The sequence below is a fragment of the Chiloscyllium plagiosum genome, unplaced genomic scaffold (genome assembly GCF_037043375.1).
Source record: "Chiloscyllium plagiosum isolate Xiang-an unplaced genomic scaffold, Cpla_swu_hap1 HiC_scaffold_19, whole genome shotgun sequence".
Lineage (NCBI taxonomy): Eukaryota > Metazoa > Chordata > Chondrichthyes > Orectolobiformes > Hemiscylliidae > Chiloscyllium > Chiloscyllium plagiosum.
This window is the reverse complement of record NW_028270157.1, coordinates 14,367,226-14,392,534: the sequence shown is the minus strand read 5'-3', so window position 1 is coordinate 14,392,534 and position 25,309 is coordinate 14,367,226. Positions and strand designations below refer to the sequence as shown.

Genomic DNA, 25,309 nt, shown 5'->3' with positions numbered 1-25,309 from the left:
GGTTCATTGAGGATGTTAAGGGTTGTGGAAACAATATTCTATGATCTAATTAAATGATAGAACATGCCAATGGGGCTGAATGGCCTCCTTTTCCTCCCATTCTTGAGGCAGAGTTAATCACTGATGAATTGACCTGGATGTTTTTCAGTTCGAGTTTAACGACTGAGATGTTAGTGTAGAAATGATTGTTATTGCTAAGATGCGTCCAGCGTTGTGACCTTCACACTAATTCCTTTGCATTTTCAAGCTGGGACACTGATCTTGCTGAAACCTAAGGACAGTGCCAATTCTTGGGTCTTATGTCAGAACTGGGTAGAGCACCTGGTTAATGTACAAGTTTTCTAACTCTGACACACACACACACAGCAGGACGGTAATGAGGGACCTTCTGAAATCAAAGCTAGGGGGTTAAACCTTGACTTTTCATGTCAGAATAAAACCAGCGATGGCAAGTGGCCACCCCATTTTACAACTCAACCATAACAACAACCTGCATTTGTATGGAACCCTTAACCCTGAATGAAGTATCCCAAGGTGCTTTGCTGGGTCATAATCAAACAAACTATGGTACCAAGCCACAGATGAGATATTAGTGAAGCTAACCAGAAGCTGTGTCAATGTGGTAGGATTTCAGGATCTTGAAGGAGGAGAGTGAGGGGTGGGAGAATTGTATGGAATTCTTTCAGCACAGAACGAGGCCATTCAGCCCATTGTGGCTGTACTAGCTTTCTGCACGAGTTTAGGGCAGGTACTCCAGAGCTTAGAGTCTAAACAGCTGAAATCCTGAACAGTCATGAAACATAGAAAAGAAATTGGAGCGGGCCATTCAGAACCTGCTGCACCATCCAGTAGGTTCATGGCCGATTAAAACTGGGCACTAAAGGGCACAATTCAGGAGTGTGACGGAATACTCCCCACTTGCCTGGATGGGTGCAGCTCCAACAACACTAAAGAGGATTGATTAGCGCGGTGCTGGAAAAGTACAGCAGGTCAGGCAGCATCCAAGGAGCAGGAAAATCGATGTTTCGGGAGGGGGGGCCTTCATGAGGATGACGGGCTCCTGCCCGAAACATCAATTTTCCTGCTCCTCGGATGCTGCCTGACCTCACCTTTACTCCCCCTAGGTCCTTACCCCTGTAAGATGGGGAGAGGGCATTAGAGCAATGTCAGTTGGCTAGAAATCTAAAGAATCAAGATAACGCTTTGGGAGCGTGGATTCAAGTTTGTCCACGTCAGTTGGTGGGAATTTTTATTCAGTTAATAAATCTGGAATTGAAACTATCATTGATTGTTGCAAAAATCCATCTGGTTCACTGAAGTCCATTCGGGAAGGGAATCTGCCATTCCTACCTGGACTGGCCCACACATTCACAGCAATGTGAACGCTCACCTACACACCGAACTGTTGTGGCATTTGAAGGTCAATTAAGTTTGGACACCAAATGTTGGACCTTTTCAGTGATGATAGTACAGTATTCCCTATGCAGCTGCCAAATCCGGGCTAAACACGTAGCAATCATTCAATGGAAAGCACCAGCTCATTTTTTTTGTCGGTTGTGAGTTCCACTCGCTTCTTCGCTGAGGGTTGGTGAGAAATAAAAATCCATATTAAAATAGAATTTACATACGTCCCGCAGAAAGGTGAATATTTTAATTGGCTGATATATCGTCAGATGAAAGGTTGGGTGGGGTGACCAAATCCTCCTTAGTACAATCACCACTTTCTCTCCAGCTAACCAGCCAATGTAAGGGCACATTTAGCCTACTATAAACCCCTAGTGTTCACAGTTCAGGCTTATGCCTGAAACGTCGATTTTCCTGCTCCTCAGATGCTGCCTGACCTGTTGCACTTTTCCAGCACCACTCTAACCTCGACTCTAATCTGCAGCACCCACTTTCGCCTCAAGAGGATTGACACCATCCAGGACAAAGCTTGATTGGCACCACATCCACCAAATTCAAAATTCAAACCCTTCACCATTTTGTCAAGGACATCTAGGGATGGGTAACAAAAGCAGCTGTAGCCAGTGTGCCATGAGAGGATAAATAAAAGGCCATTTGCAGCATTTCGAAGATCCATGAGGAAATATTACAGCTCACATTGAGTTAATTTTTATCTGATTGATTCCTCCTTGTTATGTTACCTTCATTACATTCCATCCCACTTTGATATCTTCTGGTAGACTTCAATAAAGACTTTATGAGCGACATTAAAACCAGATTGTGGGAGAGGACTGAACAAGTTATGTTTATGATCTCCCCCCGGGTAATAATTCCCCTGCTACATGACACAAGTGTCTCTGCAGGAGGCAGGAACATGACCTAAGGGAAGGTAAGCTGGAGGTGGGTTAATGACCTCAATCTGTGGCACAGAAGGTCCCTGCATGAAGCCTCATAAATATTCCTAGCTCCAACTCTGAGGGGACAGTGAAGTTCAACTTGACATCCTGACTTTGGCATCCTGTTGTTCACACAACAGGCCCAGGGACGATCTAATTGAAGTTTTCAAAATCAAGAAAGGTTGAAGATTAGAATAATTAAAGCAAAAGGAGATGCCGTCCTAATGGTTAATGTCACTGGGTGAGTGTTCCAGTGTCTTGGCTAATGGATTAAAATCTCGCCGTGAAATTAAATTGAATGTGGGGTGGTAAAGCTAATCTCCCTAATGGGGGTCGAAATAACTGCTGTCAATTGCTTACAAAAATCCATCTGGTTCCCTGATGTCCTTTAAGGAAGGGGATGCAGTGGCCTGATCAATAGGTAACTCCAGACCCATGGCAATGTGGTTGATTCCGAACTGTCATCATTGAGAAATGACAGTTTCTGAAAATGTCTGAAATTATTGAGCAAAGCCACTTAGTTCAAAGGCAACTGGGGCAGGCAACAAACGTTGCCTGAAAGAAAGACTGAACAAGTGAATTTCCAGTAGCAAGAAGATTAGCAACCAGGAGACACATTTCCGGTACAGGAATTGGCTAAAGAACATGAGGGGAACAGATTTTATTTTTAACGCAGTGAATTGTTAAGTTCTGTAATGCATTAGTTGATTAAAGCAGATTCAGTGATGGTTTTCCAAGTTGCATGGAATATCCCTATCCTGGTTACTGAATAGAAAAGTAATAGAGACATTGAAAACTATATATTTAAAAGTTTTATGCATAAATTTCTGCTCATTAGTTTTAAAAATAACGAACAAGGGGTACAAACAGACAAACATTTAATTGAGGTTGGAAATCTCACAATCTTTAAAAAGTACATAGATGAGCCCTTGAAATGTCACTACAGTCAAGGCAGTGCAGCAAGTGCTGGAAAGTGGGGTTAATACAGGTCAGTGCAGACTTAATGGGCTGAACAGCCTCCTCATGACTCCATGGCTTTAAAAGACAGTAAAGAACATCAAATTAAGGAATGAAGAATATATTCATTTACCAATTCAAGAGAAGGCTGGAATTAAGGATCCAGAATAACTCCACTTGATTGCCATACATATTTTCAATCCCACCACCATCGGTGCCCCGTAGTCGCGGTGTGTACATCGATAAGATCAGCTGCAGTGGAACACTGGCAGCAGCTTCCAAACCTGTGACCATTCTCACCAAGAGATATGGGACACAGGACATACCACATTCTGACTTGGAAATTATTTGCATTTTGCTGTTGCTGGTCAAAATCCTGGAGCTCCCTCCTTAACAGCACTGCAGGGGTATCTGGGCCCTCCCACTAACAGCACCAAGGGGGGTATCTGGGCTCTCCCTCTAACAGCACCAAGGGGGGTATCTGGGCTCTCCCTCTAACAGCACCAAGGGGGGTATCTGGGCCCTCCCACTAACAGCACCAAGGGGGGTATCTGGGCTCTCCCTCTAACAGCACCAAGGGGGGTATCTGGGCCCTCCCACTAACAGCACCAAGGGGGGTATCTGGGCCCTCCCACTAACAGCACCAAGGGGGGTATCTGGGCTCTCCCTCTAACAGCACCAAGGGGTATCTGGGCCCTCTCACTAACAGCACCAAGGGGGGTATCTGGGCCCTCCCTCTAACAGCACCAAGGAGGTATCTGGGCCCCCCCTCTAACAGCACCAAGGGGGTATCTGGGCCCTCCCTCTAACAGCACCAAGGGGGGTATCTGGGCCCTCCCTCTAACAGCATCACGGGGAGTATCTGGGCCTTCCCTCTAACAGCACCAAGGGGGGGGTATCTGGGCCCTCCCTCTGACAATTCCAAGGGGGTATCTGGGCCCTCCCTCTAACAGCACCAAGGGGGTATCTGGGCCCTCCCTCTAACAGCACCAAGGGGTATCTGGGCCCTCCCACTAACAGCACCAAGGGGTATTTGGGCCCACCCTGTAACAGCACCAAGGGGTATCTGGGCCCTCCCTCTAACAGCACCAAGGGGGGTATCTGGGCCCTCCCTCTAACAGCATCAAGGGAGTATCTGGGCCCTCCCTCTAACAGCACCAAGGGGGTATCTGGGCCCTCCCTGTAACAGCACAAAGTTGGGTTACCTGGGCCCTCCCTCTAACAGCATCAAGGGGGGGTATCTGGGCCTTCCCTCTAACAGCACCAAGGGGGGGTATCTGTGCCCTCCCTCTAACAGCACCAAGGGAGTATCTGTACCCTCCCTCTAACAGCACCAAGGGGGATATTTAGGCCCTCTTTCTAACAGCACCAAGGGGGTATCTGGGCACTCCCTCCTGAACTGTGGACATACAGCATACAGACTGTAGTGATTAAAGGGACAGCTCACCATTAGTTCTTTATCGGTGTGAGAATCCTCTGAATGAGCAAAAGTTACATCCAACAATACAACACTAAAGGACAGAAGTGCTTCCCACAGTATTTTAGAATAAACATGAATATTAGATCAAAGAAGTCAAGCACCATTAACCAATGAGTCACTAATGGAGCCACAAAGTTATTTCTCACTAAAATCTAATCATCAGCGAGAAGTTCATTATAAAGATCACCAACCGCTTAATCACCCTTCACTAATAGAACAGTTACAAGTTGCTTCATTGAGCCGAGAGCAGAGCCGCGCTATGCATGCCTTTTCTAGGATGTGATTTAGTCAGCTTTGGTCCGAATGTAAAGTACAAAACAAGTCCAGTTCCATGGAGGGCATCAGGACTTTGGTCACCTTAAAATTCTCATTGATGTGTTTGAATTCCCTCTGTATCCTCACACCACACCCTCCCCGTCTCTGTAGCCCCATAACCTCCTGAAATCCCGGTGTTGCTGCGATTCTGTCCTTCTGTGTATTCCCCCAGTGTCCGTTAGAGACCTTGCCATTCAATTGTCCCAGGTCCTGGAATTCCCTCCCTAAAACCCAACTGCGTTTCTCTCTCCTTCAGTCACTCTGTAAAATCTATCTTGGTGATAAAGCTGTTAGCCACCAGTCATAAAATATCATTGTGTGTCTTGGGGTCAGTTTTGTTTGATAACACTCCCAGAAAACACTTCAGGATGTTAAGGGTGCCACATAAAAGCAGATTGTTGTTGGTGGAATCTCCCATGTGAACTAAAGTCTTCCTCCTGGGTGTGCCTGGCCAGTAATCCTTTGTATTATTGTTACATCAAAAGAAATCAACACCTATGACAGAAGAAAAAAACTATTTATTTTCAGCCCCACAACTGAGGCAAAAACATGTTTTCAAGTTCAAAGAGAAAGACTTACATTTATATGGCACCTTTCACGATCTGTGGACTTTGCAGGCAGTGTTGTATTTCTTTGAAGTGTAGTCGCTGTTGTAAGGTAAAGAGTGCAGCATAATTTGTACGCAGCATGCTCCCACAAGGAGCAGTGTGATAATAGCCGGATTATCTGTTCTTGTGATTTCATTGTGGGATGAAATATTGGCCAGGATAGTGGAGAGAATTCCTCGGCTTGTCTTCAAACTAATGTCTTCACCTGAAAAGGCAGACGAGGTTTTGGTTTAATGTCACATCTGAAAGACAACTCCTCTGGCAGTGTAGCACTCCCTCAGTACTCAAGACTCAGGAGTAAATTTTATTTGTCATTTCTACCATATACAACTGATCCAATAAAGACATGAGACAGTGTTCCTCTAGGACCGAAGGTGCTACACAGACAGCACAAACTAAACACTCGTACACAGCATAAGATGCATAAGAAGTGCAAGACAGCATAGTAATTCCTGATATCTCAAAACAATAGGCACAGTGTCGCACAAATTACAGTGTACTAAAAGAATGATAATTCATAAAACATTGTTCTAGCAGCAATTCAAAGTCGTGCGAAGATGGAATAGAGTCTGATCATACAATGTTAAGGAGCCTGATGGCCCAGGGGATGAAACTGTTGCACAGTCTGGTCATGAGAGACTGAAGCTAGATTCAAGCCTGGAGTCGGACTTGAACCCAGAAACTGAGGGACAAGAGTGCTACCAACTGGGCCACATTTTGGTCTAACCCTTCTTCAGTCCTGTTGAAGAAGGGTTAGACCCAAAACATCGACTTCTCCACCTCCTGATGCTGCCTGACTTGCTGCGTTCTTCCAGCCTCCTGCCTGTCTACCTTGGGTTCCAGCATCTGTGGTTTTTTTGGGGCTACAGCTGACAACTTTGGAGGAGCCACTCAGCAGCAGAAAAGAGTGTGCGGCTGAAAGCTTTTTTGTGCTCAGCGATTTATTGTACACACCCTGCATCCTGTGACCATGAGTTATAACTTAATAACAGTCTTGACACGCTGCAAACCATCATATCAAACTCTCCCTTCACCGAGTTTAACCAGGTTAAACTGCAGTTTGGGGCCTCTTATTAAAATTAAAGTTAACAGTCAATCAAGTGCAACTTTAGTCTGACCATTCCCACTGCCTTGACAGCATGGGCCTGTCTATTAAAAGGGGTCAGTGTGTCTTCCTGAACTGATCTTGATTTTCAGGGTATTTCAGGGTAATGATTACTGGCAGAACCTAAGATAGCGTCACCTAACAGAATCAATTGCCATATTATCAAATATCGGATGTCCTAACTTAGCCCCCTACAGATTTAGTACAAGAGTTGCAGTATCAACAGAATCACTTTGTCTCAAAATATAATTCTGCACCCATTTCTGACATGATTTCTGCAACTCACTGAAGATCAATGGTGTGTTTTAAGATAGACATCAGACCCAGAGGGATCCAGACTAGCTGCGTATGGAGACCATGTTTCTCCTTGTAGAAGAATTGAGAGCTCAGGTTCACTGTTTAAGAATAAGGGATCATCTACCAAGGCAGATTTGAAGCTTTTTTTCTCAAGGAGAACCATAATTCTTTAGAACTTTCTTTTTGCCTTTCTCTTGGTAGAGGAAGCAGAGTGTTTGAATATTGCTAAGGCAAAGTTGGATAGATAATTGGGAAGTAAGTGGGTGAGAGGTTATTTTGGGCAAGCTGGAAAGTAGAGTTGCGTTTATTGAATGGCAGAACAGCCTTGCGGGGCCTATATGGTGTCCTCCAGCTCTATGTGGTGTTCACCTGCTCTTTGTTCATGTGTTTGGAAAATAAAGTCATAGAGATGTGCAGCACAGAAACAAACCCTTCAGTCTAATTAGTCCATGCTGACCAGATATCCCAACCCAATCTAGTCCTATTTGCCAGCACCCGGCCCATATCCCTCCAAACCCTTCCTATTCATTTACCCATCCAGATGCCTTTTAAATGTTGCAATTGAACCAGCCTCCACCACTTCCTCTGGCAGCTCATTCCACAGACGCACCACCCTTTGCGTGGAAAAGTTGCCCCTTAGGTCCCTTTTTAATTTTTCCCCTCTCACCCTAAACCTGTGCCCTCTAGTTCTGGACTCCCCCACCCAGTGAAAATTCCTTGTCTATTGACCCTATACACGCCCCTCATGATTTTATAAATCTCTATAAGGTCACCCCTCAGCATCCAACTCTCCAGGGAAACAACAAATTTCAGTAAAACTAAAGAAGAATTAATTGAATGCCAATCTCAACAAAGTTAAAAATTACACAACACCAGGTTTTAGTCCAACAAGTTTATTTTAAGTTCTGGGATTTACATATTAATGAACCGAAACCTGCAACCCATTCTAAAAGATGAAAGACTTAATAGCAATCTAGCTTGTTCAATATATCATTTCAGTTGCATGACACTGTAATATTTTGCTATAAATTCTGTGTCTTATGGTCCTGCTCCACAGCTACCTGATGAAGGAGCAGTGCTCCAAAAGCTAGTGCTTCCAAACTATAACCTGGTGTTGTGTGATTTTTAACTTTGTCCACCCCAGTCCAACACCGGCTCCTCCTTAGTAAAGCAGGGTTTTTTCCCAAAAATATTGCTTTTTTAAAAGAATTGTTTAGCAATAACTTGGCGATATGAGCTTCAGGCTTACAGACACGATAAAGTTCATTCTTTAAAATAAGTTAGATAATCAGGACTATTGTGTCTTCAGAAACAAGTGACCAGCTTCCATTGGTTATGTGACCTCGGCATTTAATCAGAATCAAAATGATTCGTAGCCGGTCCTGAAAACTGGCAAAATAAAAACTGCGGATGCTGTCAATCTGCGGAAGGGTCACCGGACCCAGAACGTTAACTTTGATTTCTCTTCACTGGTGCTGTCAGACCTGCTGAGCTTTTCCAGCAACTTCTGTTTTTGGTTCTGAAAACTGGCAATTGGTCAAAGGTAGCAGTTTAGAGCTGTACAGCACAGCACCTTTGATGTATTTGTACAAATTCATTAATGTCCAGAGGGAGTACAAAGATAATAACTTGATCAAGAGTTACAAACATTGCCATGAATAGAGAGGGCATTTTAAGCTGTACTTCTGGGCATCAGCCTTAAGTAACTGGTGATCTGATTCCCTAACTAAGATAACCTTTAATTCTTTATATTTTGTGGCAACCTGTTTAGAATCCTGAGATATGTGTTTTGAGTTCAGTATTGAATTCTGAAATGAGTAAGACTGGATATATTGAGGCAATTAGATTACTATATTAGATTACTTACAGTGTGGAAACAGGCCCTTCGGCCCAACTAGTCCACACTGACCCACCGAAGCGCAACCCACCCAGACCCATTCCCCTACATTCACCCCTTCACCTAACACTACAGGCAATTTAGCATGGCCAATTCGCCTAACCTGCACATTTTTGGATTGTGGGAGGAAACCGGAGCACCCGGAGGAAACCCACGCAGACGCTGGGAGAATGTGCAAACTCCACCCGGGTCTCTGGCGCTGTGAGGCAGCAGTGCTAACCACTGTGCCACCATGCTGCCCACATTGATGCTGATGACTGTCAGTTAAGCCCAAATATCTGAATTCAGTCTTCATCTGCACAAAGCAAGATTGATTGAAGCCATATTGCACGGTTTCATTTTATTCCACATATCCAACAGCGATGTTTCCAATAATCCCATGTTAGTAACACCACAAAGGAGCAGGCAGATGCACCCTTCATTAGGGATATTGTTGGACGCAGGTTAGAACCTTGGGAATGCTCTGAAAAAGGCACATGGAAAGACTTGCACACTCACAAAAGTGATTTTGGTTTTTTGGGAAAATGTTCCATTTGAGCCCTTCCATTCAGCCTCCTTTCACATCCTGCATTAGTCACATACATCCTCAGCTCTCCATCTAACCAGCTGGATCTAGATATAGATTGTTTGATGTTGTTAGATTGTCGGACAGCTATTATTATACCCAGTTTTGCTGAGATTATCCTTCTCGTCAATCCACTTTATTTTCCAAACTACCTTCTAACCTCGGTGTAAAATCAAATGACATGATTCCATTTTTCAAAAGTCCAAACTTTTTGGCAGGCAAAAGAGTTGCTTGAAACGAAGTGTTGCCACGTTTGAAGTAATTATTTTGATTTTGTGTACGTTTTACTTGCACTCTCCGAACAGCCTGATCTATCAGTGCAAGGTGCCACATCTGGAGGTTGTTAACATGGCGCAGTTCCGTCTCATAGCCTTATAATGAGTCTTGTGGCAACCCATGTTCAACATGAAAGGAAATCAAATGGAAATTGGTTCCTGCTGACTTTACATTGCAGCTACCTGCTGGGACAATAGCAACAATATTCTCAACAAGTAGGGAATTGCGACTGGGTTTGCCGTTTGACACCAGAGCAGGAACCCAGAGAGTGCCACATGTGTACACTGGAAACAGATACACAAGGCACTGCCTGCTGTGTTTGCTGTGCTTTCCTCTGCACTAATTAATGAATGGTTCGCTGGATATTCATCCATTTTCGATTAGTAAAGAGCCTTGGTAAGATAAGGGTCAACTGTGGTTCATCCGAGTCAGAAGGTCTGCGTTCAAAGGTAACTGCCGCAGCTTGAGGGCATAATCCAGGCAAACACACCGCTGAAGGAGTGCTGTCCTGCCAGAGCTGCTGTTTTCCAGATGAGAAGCATTCCTGCCCTAATATGGAAACCAAGCCAGAATATGGTGGACAAACGCGGCAGGTCTGTCAGCAACAGAGACCGAGAGAACCAGCAAACCACGAGACATAGGAGAAGAAATAGGTCATTCGGCCCATCGAGTCTCCTCTGCCATTCAGTGAGATCATGGTTGATCAGAAAACCTTTGACCCTACCTCCCTGCCTTTTCCCCCATAATCCTTGATTCCCTGTTTGATCAAAAACCTGTCCATCTCAGCCTTGAACGTAATGAAACAGCCTCAACAGCTTCATATGGTAAAGAATTAATACTTTCCAATCCAAGATCTCTCATATTCAGAGCTGTTTTCTTTCTGCCCTGTTACGTTGCTGTTGACTCGATTGGACAGATGTGTGGTCTAGATTAGATGGATGCCCAACAACGTGGGGTTGAGCCCTGGTTCTGGTTCAGGCAGACCCGGGACTTGCCCCCTATAAATGGTGCTGAGTCAGACACACCTTTGAGCAGAGAGTGGAAAAGGATTTTCCTCAACCTTATTTGTCCCTTGGTTGCTTCCCTTCTTATTTCTTGCTCATAATCCTATCTTCTGTAAAAGCCTCCAGTGAGGATTCCATTCGCACCATGAACAGAAATCAAATCACCAAACGTGTTTTCCTTGACATTGCTATACCTGTCACTCACACTATCCATCTCTCTTTCACTGTCCAGCGCAATGGCCCTGTCCTCAGCTGATCCCACAGAACTTTACCAGCAATACCTCCCATTCACTCCCCACACTGCTCCTCTCTCTGTCTCACCATTAACATGGGCAGCTGTGTCCTCAGCTGCTGCCTCCTCTGAGGTCCTTTGCCTTACCTCCATCCCCTCATCTCCACATTGCGTTAGTGAACGTGTGTGTCTATGTGTATGTGTGTGTGCATATGTTTGTGTTTGTGTGTGTGTGTGTCTTAATATGAGAGTTTGTGTGTGTGTGTATGTTTATGAGGATGAAAGTGTCGGTGTGTGTGTATGTGAGTGCATTGTGTATACATAAAAGTGCATGTGACAGTATGCTTCTGTATGAGTGTGTATGTGTAGATGAGAGTGTGAGTGTGTTGTATGAGTGTCTATGTGTATGAAAGTGTGATTGTGTGTTGTATAAGTGTGTCTCTGTGTGTGTATGAGAGCGTGAGTGAGTGTGTGTTGTATGAATATGCCGATGTGAATGATCATATCTGTGTGTGTGTGTATGAGAATGTGATTGGGTGTGTTGTATAAGTGTGTCTCTGTGTGTATGAGAGTGTGTGTGTGTTGTATGAATGTGTCTGTTTGTGTATTAGTGCGTGAGTGTGTGTGTGAGTGTGAGTATTAGTATGTGTGTGAGTATTAGTGCATGAGTGAGTATGAGTATTAATGCATGAGTGTGTGTGTGTGAGTATTAGTGCATGAGTGTGAGTATTTGTGTGTGTGTGTGCGTTGTATGAATATGTCTCTGCGTGTGAGTGTGTGTGTTGTATGAATGTGTCTGTGTGTGCATGAGTATTAGTGTGTGAGAGTGTGTGAGTGTGAGTGGGTAGATTAGATTACTTACAGTGTGGGGAAATAGGCCCTTCGGCCCAACAAGTCCACACCGACCCTCCGAAGAGCAACCCACCCAGACCCTACATTTACCCCTTCACCTAACACTACGGAGAATTTAGCATGGCCAATTGACCTAACCTGCACGTTTTTGGACTATGGGAGGAAACCGGAGCACCCGGAGGAAACCCACACAGACACAGGGAGAATGTGCAAACTCCACACAGACAATTGCCTGAAGTGGAAATTGAACCCTGGTCTCTGGCGCTGTGAGGCAACAGTACTAACCATCGTGCCGCCCATGTGTGTATGTGTGAATGTGTATGAATGAGTGTGTGTGTGTGTGAATGTGTGTGTGTGAATGTGTGTGAGTGTGTGTGAATGTGTGTGTGTGAGTGAGTGTGTGTGTGAATGTGTGTGTGTGTGAGTGTGTATGAATGAGTGTGTGTGTGTGTGTGTGAATGTGTGTGTGTGAATGTGTGTGTGTGTGAGTGTGTGTGAGTGAGTGTGTGTGTGAATGTGTGTGTGTGTGAGTGAGTGTGTGTGTGAATGTGTGTGTGTGTGTGAATGTGTGTGTGTGTGTATTAGTGTGTGAGTGTATGTAGTTAACTCATCCCAGGCACAAGCCACATTCCAACAAAACCTAGAGCCAGCCAAGGGGAATGAACATGAAAACGCAGCAACAGGTCAGTGAGGAAATTCAGAGGTCGCACCTTGCTGGATGTTTTAGAAAGAAGAACGTGGTCCCATTCTGTGCTGCCCTGAAACCTCTACATACCAGGGGCAGAGCACAGTGCCATGTTCTTCAGCGGTTTCTGCCCAGGTAGCAAAGCAGGAGTTAGCTCTGGGGACTGACAAAGGCTCTTACTAGACTCGAAATGCTGATGCAGTTTCTCTCTCCTCAGATGTTAATGTTGAGCTTCTCTGACATTCTCTGGATTTGTTTCAGATTTCCAGCATCTGCAGTATTCTGCTTTGAATTGAAGAGCCTAAAAGCTTTCACATGTTGGAGAAACTCAGGAAATCCAGCAGCATCTGTCCTCAGCAAGGCTCTCTGGATTAACTCAGTTTCTCCCTCTGCAGATGCTGCTCAATTTCTCCATCGCTCTCTGTTTTTGATCTAGTCTCCTCCTGCTCCCACTCCCTCAGTGTTGGATTCCCATTCTCAGCCCAAACTGCTGTATGGAACGTTCATTTCAGTTGTTCACTGCGTCAAAGAGAAGGGTCTGAATCAACAAAGAGAGGTACCTGGTGCCATCTCAATTCGGTGAAGTAACATTTTCCTGTGTGTTGCGTTTCTAAACTCATGATAGGACTGACTGCGAAATGGCTTAATGATGTTGTGTTGCCCATGAGCTTATATGGTGCTAATTGTTTAATCTCCTTTATTTCAGTATCAATTCTCAAACACGGAGCTCACGCACCAGATCAGGAGAAACCAGGTTGCTCAGACATGTCAAGCAAACAGTGCCAGAAGTCGGAAACGGCGAGTGTTGACCTCTGATGACCTGAAACACTTGGTCGTAGATGAGGACCATGAGATGATCTACTGCTATGTGCCTAAAGTGGCCTGTACAAACTGGAAGAGGGTCATGATGGTGCTCACGGGAAGGGGCAAATACACTGACCCCATGGAAATCCCTGCCAACGAAGCCCACGTCTCGTCTAACCTGAAGACGCTCAACCAGTACAGCATCCCAGAGATTAACCACCGCTTGAAGAACTACCTGAAGTTCATGTTTGTCCGCGAGCCCTTCGAGCGCCTGGTGTCAGCGTACAGGAACAAGTTCACCAGAAGGTACAACACCTCCTTCCACAAACGGTACGGAACCAAAATCGTCCGGAGGCAGAGGAAGAACGCAACCCAGGAGGCCCTGCTCAAGGGCGAAGACGTGAAGTTCGAGGAGTTTGTGGCCTATCTTGTTGACCCGTACACGCAGAGAGAGGAGCCCTTCAATGAGCACTGGGAGACCGTCTCCTCACTGTGCCATCCTTGCCACATCCACTACAACCTTATCGGGAAATACGAAACTCTGCAGGAGGATGCAAGCTATATCCTGCACCTGGCAGGGGTGGGAGACTATATCAAATTCCCCACCTATGCCAAATCCACCAGAACTACAGACGAAATGACAGCTCAGTTTTTCCAAAACATCAGCGCTGCCTTCCAGACTAAACTGTTCAATCTCTACAAATTAGATTTTGTAATGTTTAACTATTCCATGCCAAGCTACCTGAAGTTGGCGTGAGAATGCCTGTTGATTTATTTAAGTCCTTATTGGTTGTAATTGCATTTTTTTTTGTTTTATTTTGTAATTTTAGTGAAGATGTTCACCATTGCTGCGAGCAGCAAGAATTGGAATTTATTTAAATAACTTTGTAAGAAAGGACGGCTCTCTTGGCCGGGAAATGGAACCATGGCTGGTTTAAAGATTCCCTTCCTGAGACACTGAATAGGTGTGTAAATCATATGTGTCAGAGGCTTCGCCATCTCCTATCAGGATGTGGTTTGTAACCTGGAAACTCCTAACTATCCAGGATTCAGTCTGGGAACCCGTAATATCTCACTCTCAAAAACACACGCACCCTCTGATGTGACTGAGTTGTTAATGAGTCGAATGTGAATCAGAAATGGGTAGTTACCATCACTGTCTGACCAATGTTTTCAAACTTGCTGCAGGGACTTCAGCGATTTAAACTGCTATTGTAGCTTAGTTTTCTTTTAAGAAAGCTTACACCAGGTTTCTGATGCCAAGCCCCGGGGCTGATCTCGCTACAGTCATTGGGTCACTTCTGTGTTACCCCTTTCCACAAGAAAATCTCCACCAGCTGCCCAGGGCCAATAGTTGCTTCCAGTTTGAGAGTTAAACAGTGGGCAAGGTGATTTATCACTATGGCCATGGGCAGCCAAACCTCCCCTTCCACCAGCCAACACTCCTCAGTCCCCTCCCATGGTGACACTGCGGGGAGGGGTGGAGGGGGGCGGTGCAAAAGGGCATTGTGGGAAAACAAAAGGAGTCAAGCATCACGCTGTGCTGTTGTCAACGCCGGTGCTCAAGTGGGTGTGTTATGTTGTTACATTCGAATGCTAGTTGAGGATCCGTGAGTGTTAAAATTAAAACAATCTTTCCTTCAAACTGTGAAGCATGATTTACAAATGTACAGAAGAATCCTGGGGAAGAAGCGCGAAAGATTCAGATGAGTTGTTGCCTTTTATTCACAAACTGTCTCCATCGTCCCACAACTCAGCACTGCTACCCCAGTGAACTGTCAAAATGGTGTCCCATCAAGGGTTCCGCCATCGATTAAAACTCTCTCAGCCACTGGATCTATTTAAAGAAACCAAACATACAGGTGTTAAGGATGGTACTAATGTGTCTTTTAATTTGGGGGATGTGGGCAAGGCCTGTCTTTGTTGACCGTTTCGATCTGACTTGGCAGTGGACAATGCTGCTGAGCCATTGCAGTCCATGTGGGGTATGGTGCTCCCTCAGAGCAGCTTTCCCAAACTTTGACCCCATGCCAATGGAGGAATGGCAGTTATGTATCCAATGAGTATGGTTTGTAACTTGGAGGTGCTGGTGTTTCCGTGAACTTGGTGTGCACTCTCCCTCAATGGTGGAGGTCACAACATCGGGAAGTTGTCCCAGTTCTCAAACCGCAAACTGCACAGAGAAACAGAGCTCAAAATTCAAGTTCCATGGTTTCTGTGAAAATCTCCCTTTGTTCTGCCAACAGAGAAAATCAGTTGCACCTCGCCATTCCATCCATCTCCTACTGAAGGGAGAATAACTCGCATAGTAATTGCAAATGCTGATGTATACGTTGCGCCTTAATGCAGCTTTTCTAAGTTTTCTTACTCTTTCACATGATGAGGGCATTGCTGGCTAGGCCAGCATTCATTGCCCATTCAATAAATTATCGGAACTTCCAAACTCCCACTGTGATTTCATCCTTGCAGTAAGACATCTCTAAACTGCTCTCCTGGAGTCCTGCCAATCTTCTGAACTGAAGCTATCACTGGAAATAGGGAGAAGCCCCAAGGAGTTACATTTGCACATTTGCAGCCCCGCCCCCCCCGCCTTTAACTATATTAAATTTAGACCAATAGGGTTATACAACGTACTAGCAGTAGCAGAGTTGCAATGAAAGTGATGTGAACTTATTTTATTTTCTTCTCCGTCTGTAGTTCTGTCGTTCCAAACTGTACAGTTCAGTACGAGTATGTTGAGTAGTTTTTCATTAACGTCAACATTTTTAGGTGCTCAGTTGTGTATTTGTTCAAAGATTGCAGTTTTGTCAACAGGTAATTAAGTTAAGAATGGCACTAATAACTGGTTGGTTATTTATGTTAGGAAAAGATTTTGTGGTGTGTCTATTTCAATGAGGATGTTGAGTGATGATGGGCTTTGGGCTCCAGTCACTGGTTCATACAGGAGCCTATTTTGTTGCAGGTGATTTTCTGGCTGGTCTTATTTGCACTCTTTCTCTCCACTTCCTTTCATTTCTCTTCACTCTTTTTCTTTTCTTTAATCTTGTCTTCCTGGTTGCCAAGTGTTGGATACTCCTACATGTGCCGTAATGTATTTATACACTGAGACTTTTATTGGATTTCTGCAGACATAATAAGTAAGGAGCTTCTGTGGGGATTAGAACAGTCATTGGATATTCCTGCTTAACAAAGAGAGTCTTCAGTGCTTTTAGGTAACTTAAAGAATATTTGTGATATTACTCTTATAATAGAGTGCTATTTTCTTACCTGCATGCACAAAACATTATGCGGACAAGTAACTTGACATCTTTCTTTAGCATTTATGCTTTGGACATAGTAGAAGGCTTGACTAAAATTTGTTCATTCTATCTAATCTAATCTATCTATCCATCTAATTAATTAATCTATCTATCTATCTATCTATCTATCTATCTATCTATCTATCTATCTATCTATCTATCTATCTATCTATCTATCTATCTATCTATCTATCTATCTATCTATCCATCTATCCATCTATCCATCTATCTATCTATCTATCTATCTATCTATCTATCTATCCATCTATCTATCCATCTATCCATCTATCCATCCATCTATCCATCTATCCATCTATCCATCTATCCATCTAATCCATGTATCTCTTTCTCTCTCTGTTAGTCCACTTATGTCTGTCTCTTTATCTGCTTGTCTATCTAATTTTCTACCTATCTCTCTACCATTTTGTGTATATTTATCTTTCTATCTGGCCAGTCTGCCTATCCATCTTTCTGTTTATATGTCTATCTCTCCCTGCCTATTTTGTCTGGATTTTGTCTACTGGGTTCCAACAGTGTGTTATTAACTGTTGTGCCATGTTGGTTTAGTCACTCATGGAAGTTCCATCAAGACTGATTAATTATTTTTTCTAAATAACTTTCATTAAAATGTGGGATGAAAATAAATGCTTTGCGTGTTTATTCTGAAGATTAACCTGCTCAAAGAAATGGGGGGGGAGGGGGAGTCAATCATGGCTCAGTGGTAATCCTTGTAGAGTGGCTTATGCCCGAAACGTCGATTCTCCTGTTCCTTGGATGCTGCCAGACCTGCTGCGCTTTTCCAGCAACACATTTTCAGCTCAGTGGTAATCCTCTCAACTGCATCGTAGAAGCTTGTGGGTTCAAGACCCTCTCCCAAGACCCAAGCAGATAATTCCAGCTGGTGTGGTCCTATGGACACCCTAACGTATGTGGTCAGAGATGTTAAACTGAGAGAATCTCAGATGGATGTAAAAGTTTCCACAGCACTATTTAAAAGAAGATCAGGGAATTTCTCACTGGTATCCTGGTCAATATTTATCTCTCAATTAACAACACATAAAACTATTATCTGATTATTACTTCACTGTGGTTTGAAGGAGTTTGCTGTGTACAAATTGGCTACCGCATTTCCTAGTAAGGCAACACCTCAGTCACTACCTTTGAGATGTCCTAAACTGTTGAAAGGTGCTGTACAAATGTAAGCTCTTTTCTTTCTTAGAAACAGTTTCATTGAAGTTCGGTCTGAGAGATTATAACACGCTAAGATTACAGTGTGTTACTGCACAGGCAGTGAAAAGGTCAAAAACACAAACGTTTAAACAAATGCTCATAAATACCAAATCAAATACAGAAAACGCTGGAAATACTCAGCAGGTTAGTCAGCTCCAATGGAGACAAGAATCAAGGTAAAGCTTTGACTGGAGATACACAGTTATTGTGGAACCAAACACAGAATAGTTAAGTAACATATTCATGACTGTAGGGGCTATGTCAATCTTTGATTGATGAGGGTTCAGTACAACAACGTGGTTTTATTCTGGAAATAAATTTCAGGCCAAGTCTTGATTCAGAGGCTGGATAGAGCTAATTAATTGTTATCCTAACTGTGACTAACTGTGTCTCTTTAAATCTTTCACAGTATTAGAGTCAGTATTTATTGCCCATCACTAGTTGCCCTGGAGAAGGTAGTGGTGAGCTGCCTTCATGAACTGCAGCAGTCCATGGGGAAGAAAGGTACACTCACAATGTTGTTCGGGAGGGATTTCCAGGATTTTGACCAAGTGACAGTGAAGGAATGGTGATATCACTCCGAGTCAGGATGGTGTGTATCCTGGAGGATAAATGGCAGGTGGTGGTTGTTGTATAAGGTAACTGTTCTGAAGGAGTTAATGTCAATGTTGCATTGGCTCCACCCATTCTGCTGGTGTCTGACACTGCCTGTGGGAGGTGATGAGGAATTTTATTCTAGCTTTGAGTGAGAGCTGTTTTTTCTGTACCAGTTCCGAAGATTCTAGTAATTATGCCTGACTAATATTTATCAATATCATGCAATAACTTTTCATGTTAGTTAATATGCCTGTTTTGTACATTTTCTATAGTGTGTTTATCTTCTACCACTAATTCCAAGAAAACAACTCCCAGCCATTACTCTAAACTTTACTCACTGCTCAGACTCTCTAGCCCAGGCAACATGCTGATAAATCTCTTCTGCACCCTCTCCAATGCAGTCACATGCCTCCTGTAATGTGGTGACCAGAACCGCACATAGTACTCTAGTTGTGATCTGACCAGCATTTTATAAAGTTTCAGCATAACTTCTTTGCACTTGGATTCTATTGTCAACAAGTTTGGCTCTTAATGTTCCTGATTAAGAGCTTATGCCCGAAACGTCGATGCTCTTGTTTCTCGGATGCTGCCTGACCTGCTGAACTTTTCCAGCACCACACCCTTTGACTCTGATCTCCAGCATCTGCAGTCCTCACTTTCTCCCACTAGATTGTATCCCTCAGCGAACAAAGACAAGTGCCCAGTTGGTTGCTCCTCTACCTGCCCTGTTACTTCCTATCTTCTCTATCTGTGGATATGTTCATGAGTGTCCCTGCGGTCTTCAGTACTTTCCAGGTCCTAACATTCATTGTGTAATCCTTTGCCTCGTTAATCCTCACCAAGTGTGTCACCTCACACTTTTCTGAGTTAAATTCCATTTGCCATTGCAGCTATCTGCCTCCTGCAGTCTATTACTACCCTTCTCATCCCTTTTTCATACCAGCTGCAAAATTCATGATCATACCCTCTACGTTTAAGTGAAAATCATTAATGTACAACACAGATTGCAAGGGCCAAATCATTGAGCATTGAAAACAGACTGCTGGTCACAGAGACAAGTTCCTCCCATTCCTCTCTGCTTCCCGCCTCTCAGCCAGTGTTGGATACACTGTGCCACCTTACTTTGGATTCCATGATTCTAATAAATGGACGATTGTGGCAAACTATCTCAAACAACTCTCAACCATCAGCTGGCAGAGGTGGACAAACACCACGAGATGCTAGTAGTGGTCACCTGTGAAAATGCAATTTCTGCAATTTCTGTCCATTTGCTGCCCTTGTCTTTTGGGGTGGGGGGGTTCTCAATTTTGGAAGATGTTATTGCAGGATCTGTGTCAGGAATACCCAAAAACACACGCACTCTTGGATTAAAAATACCATTTCAGGGTGGTGCCAAAAGAGTAGGTCAATGGGGAGAAGTGGATAACTCCTTCAAAGAACAGCTCAAACCCAATGGAACAAATGGCCTCTTCCTGTGTTGAGTAATTCCATGATTTACACAGTTCTCTTCACATCCTTGGGATTTTCTGATGTACTTCACCATCAAATATTTTGTTTCGAAGTGTGGTTACTGTTCTGTTCTAGAGATATGCAGCAGCCGGTGTGTTCATAGCAAGACTCCAACGAAATGGGAAGAATGAATGATCTGTCCCTGGTTGAAAAATAAGTGTTGACCAGAGCTCAATGTGGAGCTTGTTTGAGCACTGTTTGGAATCATTAGCATCCACCAGAATAAATAGGTGTAGCTGCGACTAAATAGCTCGTACGATTGACCACGGTTGGATTTTCATTGACCCCTGCTGAGGTGGCTTCTGAGATGTGATGAGGGATTGTTCTGGAGTTAGAAACACAGAGGAGGATTCCTTGACCTACGGGTAGCTGGTTAGGCCAATTAGAAAAAGGCTGGGGCCTCCCAGCAATAGGCTGAAGCGGCCATTCCATTGGAGGACAGGATATGACAGCCACAGCCATCGTAGCGTGGGGTTCCCCCTCCACAGAGTGGCCTGGGAACCTGGGCCACAAGTGTTTTTCTTTGTTTTTTTTCCTAATTGAAACAGAGGAAGACTCCATTATGAAGTGCCCTTCTGGTCACCTTGTTGCTTTGGCAGTGAGCAACTGTCCCATTGCATGCCTTCCTCTTGGGTCTCCTACTTCACTGATACACCTCGCCCCCACCCCACACCTCCACCCCACACCTCCATCGCATCCTTAACTGAACGGGGCGCCCAGAAGCAACTTCTTAATTGGCCAATTCTGGGAAGATCACAACTGGCACTCCACCATGGCCACTTCCGGCGTTCCTGACCTTGAATTAAGGTCTGTGTTGGGATCCAACGCAGCCCACAGAATTCAACCTAACATCCGCAATACTCTGTCTGTGTGACACTGAGGTTTCATTTCGGATAACTACTCAATCTTGCAATGGCCCACCCTACCTTTCCACTTCAGCTTCAGTCAATAGGAGTCAACAGAGCCTGGCATCCACTATTCACTTCTGAGCCTGCAGAGTGGGTGACAAAAGGCTGTTCAACTGTGAAAGTATCACCGTTGAACATGATCCTGTCCTACTGGAGCTTCACTGCTTCAATTTGCAACACGGACTACTGGCAAAGGAATCACTTCTGGCAGATCCACACTCTGAGTCAGAGGATTGTGAGTTCAAGTCCCATTTCAAAAACATTTGGAAAATGTTATTACGTCAGTGACTACACTTCAAAAGCATTTTGTTGGCTTCGTGTCCGTTGGAATGCGTTGAGGGTATGAAAGATAATCGTAGAAAACACGATGACAGAGGTGGGAATCTGTTACTCACTGCCTGTAGGAGTGGGCTAGACAGAAACCCTCATAAAGGTTAAGAAGTATTTAGATGTGCACTTGCAATGCCAAAGCACACAGGGCTACGGGCCAAGAGCTGGAAGATGGAACAAGAATAGTCTGGTGGTGGTTTTGGCTGGCACAAATGCGATGGTCCGAAGAGCCTTTTTCTGTCTTCTAGATCTCTATGTCTCTAATATTGTTCTACCTTCTAAAGAATGAGTATTGACTTCAATCACCCAGTCTCGAATTAAACTGGGCGGCACGGTGGCTCAGTGGTTAGCACTGCTGCCTCACAGCACCAGGTTAGGTGAATTGGTCATACTAAATTGCCCAGAGTGTTCAGGGATATGTAGGTTAGGTCCATTAGTCAGGAGGAAATGTAGAATATTAGGGTAGGGGAATGGGTCTGGGTAGGTTACTCTTCAGAGGGTCGGCGTGATGTTGTTGGGCCAAATGGCCTGTTTCCACACTGTAGGGATTCTAAAAGAATTTATTTAAACACAGATTGCAAGTGACAATTATCCAATTGTTTTCCCTTGAATTTGTTTGATTGATATTAAAGAGAAGTGTTTCTAATGTGAAACAGTGCAGCTTTTATTGCACTTACTAGCAAATTCATCTTGGAAATATCAATCACTGAAGATTGAGAATGGGTACAAAATAATTACAGAGCAGAAAGAAAGATGGATTTGTATTGTTTTGGAGCTTTCATAAACTCAAGACCTTCCAAAATGCTTCATGGTCATTGACTGGTCATTGTTATAGTGTTAGAAACATGACACATAGTTAACAAACAGCAAGAACCCTCAAACATAACTAGACCAGCTGTTTTTGTGATACCTATTGAGAGAAACTATATCATTTATAAATAAACGGAGATATCATTGCATTGAAAACTGAAAATTCAACGGGTATCAGGACAAAGTCCATTTAGTTAGAGTTAAGAAACAAGAGGAGTCATTACTGTGGTGATTTAAAGTGTCTCTAAATCATGAATGAGAGAGGAGTGTGAGGAATGTGTAAGATATATTGTTTGGTGATAGCGAGGGTATTTAATTGCCCAAATATCAATTGGAATATTGTTAAGATTTTTTTTCCAAATGGAGGACTTGCTGGTAAGACTAACATTTGCTGCCTATCCCTCCCTAATTGCCCTTGAATTGAGTAGCTTACTAAACCATCTCAGAGGGCAGTTGGAAGTCAGTCACATTGCTGTGGATCTGAGGTTACATGTACGTCAGACCAGGTAAAGGCAGCAGATTTCCTTCCCTTAATGGACATTGATGAATTAGTTGGATATTTTTATGACAATCAGTGAAAGTTACATGGTAACCTTTAATTATTAATTAAGTTTTAGCTGGTGTGATAGGATTTCAACCCATGATCCCATGACCATTAGCCTGGGTGTCTGAATTACTAACCTAGTGACATAACCACTACATCATCATTGCCCACAAATGATGGAACTTTTGAAATGTGCATAGAAGAATTTCCTTAATCAATATGTTGTCTTATAATGGAGAAGAGCAAGGAAGAATCTAAAATCGAACGTCTAGATTGGAGGAAAGCTAACTTCAGTCCGATGACGTGGAGATGCCAGTATTGGACTGGGGTGGACAAAGTTAAAAATCACCCAACACCTGATGAAGGAGCAGCGCTCCGAAAGTTAGTGCTTCCAAATAAACCTGTTGGACTATAGCCTGGTGTTGGGTGATTTTTAACTCCAGTAGGATGAGATGACATCTGGCAAGGATAAGTTAAAGCAAAGACTGACAGGAAAAACTATAATGGAACAATTTTTAGTGAGAGATTTTAGGCCCAGGCTAGATACATTCTAACAAAAGTGGAGGGTCACCAAACCAAAGCCAAGAATCCTTGGATGATGAGGGAGATGGAGAATATTGTGGAAATTTGTCTTTTGTCCTAGATTAGCTGTTTGAGGAGATTTAAAAGTTTTAAATGGGTCCTCTGGGACTTGTCATTTGCTTCAGGAATGAGAGCTGCATTAGGTTGTTAAAAGTTATTTTTAAAACTCCAAATGGCAATTAAGGTCCATTCATGGCATGGACTGGGTAAATGGTATTTTAGATTACTTACAGTGTGGAAACAGGCCCTTCGGCCCAACAAGTCCACACCAACCCACCGAAGTGCAACCCACCCAGACCCATTCCCCTACATTTACCCCTTCACCTAACACTACAGGCAATTTAACATGGCCAATTCACCTAACCGGCACGTTTTTGGACTGTGGGAAGAAACCCACGCAGACAATGTGCAAACTCCACACAGACAGTCGTCTGAGGCAGGAATTGAACCTGGGTCTCTGGCACTGTGAGGCAGCAGTGCTAACCACTGTGCCACCGTGCCGATATGGAGGTATCCTTGAATCTGTGAGGTGCCATGCAGGATGGTGGGAAACATGATTTGGCATTGAGTTGGCATCGAGGGAATAAGGATCCCTGGCGGTGATTGGGTGACATGGAGGGTATGTGGGGCCACAGAGATGTGGGTGAGAGGTTATGAGTGTCTGAGCTACTTTAGAACAATTTCCAAAACAACTGAGACAAAAACCCAGAGAACATAGGCAAGCCTTTGAACCAGAGCCTACTCCCTGCTTCTGGGGCTGGCAGGGCTGACTCTAATTGAAATCATCTTGACTGAGGCACGTCTGGTGCCTGGGGAAATTTCTCAACCCGCGCTACCTGCCTGAGTTGTCACATTCTAGCCCTATGATTCCATACGTGCCACAACTAAACAGCGTTCCATCAAATTCCAAAATGCAGCATAGCCTTGCGAATAATACAAATGTTTTAAAGCTTAAGTTTTAGACAGTGGAACAAAATCACCACTAGAGGAATATTTCACAATCCCAGCGTGCCCCCAAGGGCTTTGCTGCTCGTGGGTTACTTTTTTAAGTGAAGTCATTTTGACATGTCGGTAGTCAATTCACAGTTGTGTGATTTTTAACTTTGTACACCCCAGTTCAACACTGGCATCTCCAAATCAATTCACACACAGCTAGCTTGCACTGCCCACAGTGGGAATATGCCCAGATAATGCACAGTGTGTGTGATGTTGGAGGGACAAATTCAGGCCAAAATGCCAGGGAGAACTTTCCTGCACTCCCTTGAAATATGCTATGACAAGCGTTTCCCCCCCAAAACCACCCTAATTTGAACCTCTATATGATGTGACACTCCCGTTTGTTTCCGCCTTGCAGCTGAGGTACTGCCACTGAACCAGAATCTTTTTGATTCTCCAGCCTCCTATCAGCCAGAAGGTGGAACTCCCAAACTTGTTCCATCTGCAACTTACAATCGACACTGAGTTCTGAGCCATGGATCCATGTGTCTGTGAGGAGAGATGCAGGCTCTTGTGATCGAAGACTTATCTTTGTTGTATTGATTATTTATAGTGAAAATTACCTTTACATTTGAAGTATAATTTGCCTGTAACTTCATGTTTAATTTCCATCGGTTCTGATTCATGATTAAAGTAAAAGTTACAAAAAGTGAAAACCTTGTTGTAATTTCTTTATTTCAGGTAAATCGGCTATTTTGAGGTTTTCTTTGTCCATTCGTAGGATAAGGGCATCACAGGCTAAACCAACATTTATTGCCCATCTCTCATTGCCCAGAGATTTGCAGAGGGGATAGTGACAATTGCACCTCTCACAACTTCAGAATGTTCTAGCGTACTCTACAACCAAAGTTGCACTTTTGAGACGTAGCCGCTGTTGTAATGTAGGAAGTGTTGCAGCCAATTTGCACACAATAAACAGCACCCATAAACAGCAATGTGATTATGACCAAAGTGTGATTTTTTTTTAGTGACGGCAGCTGAGCAATAAACCTTGGTCGAGACACCAGAGAGTACTACCCTGCTGGGCTCCAACATTCCAGCACACTTGGAATAGGAGACAAAGGGCAACATTTTTAACACCTTATCTG

At 43.8% G+C, this 25,309-nt stretch overlaps 1 protein-coding gene across 2 annotated transcripts in view; it reads left to right on the top strand.

Moving 5' to 3' along the window:
• chst11 (carbohydrate (chondroitin 4) sulfotransferase 11) overlaps positions 1 to 24,867 on the top strand; it is a 220,534-nt gene extending 195,667 nt beyond the window's left edge. Inside the window, exon 3 of one of the 2 annotated variants that reach the window (XM_043709948.2) lies at positions 13,319 to 24,867. In XM_043709948.2, the coding sequence (XP_043565883.1) occupies positions 13,319 to 14,173 (855 nt within the window). In that variant the 3' untranslated portion in view covers positions 14,174 to 24,867. The remainder of the gene's footprint in view (positions 1 to 13,318) is intronic. The other variant, XM_043709947.2, reaches the window with a different exon arrangement.
• Positions 24,868 to 25,309: the final 442 nt, after the last annotated feature.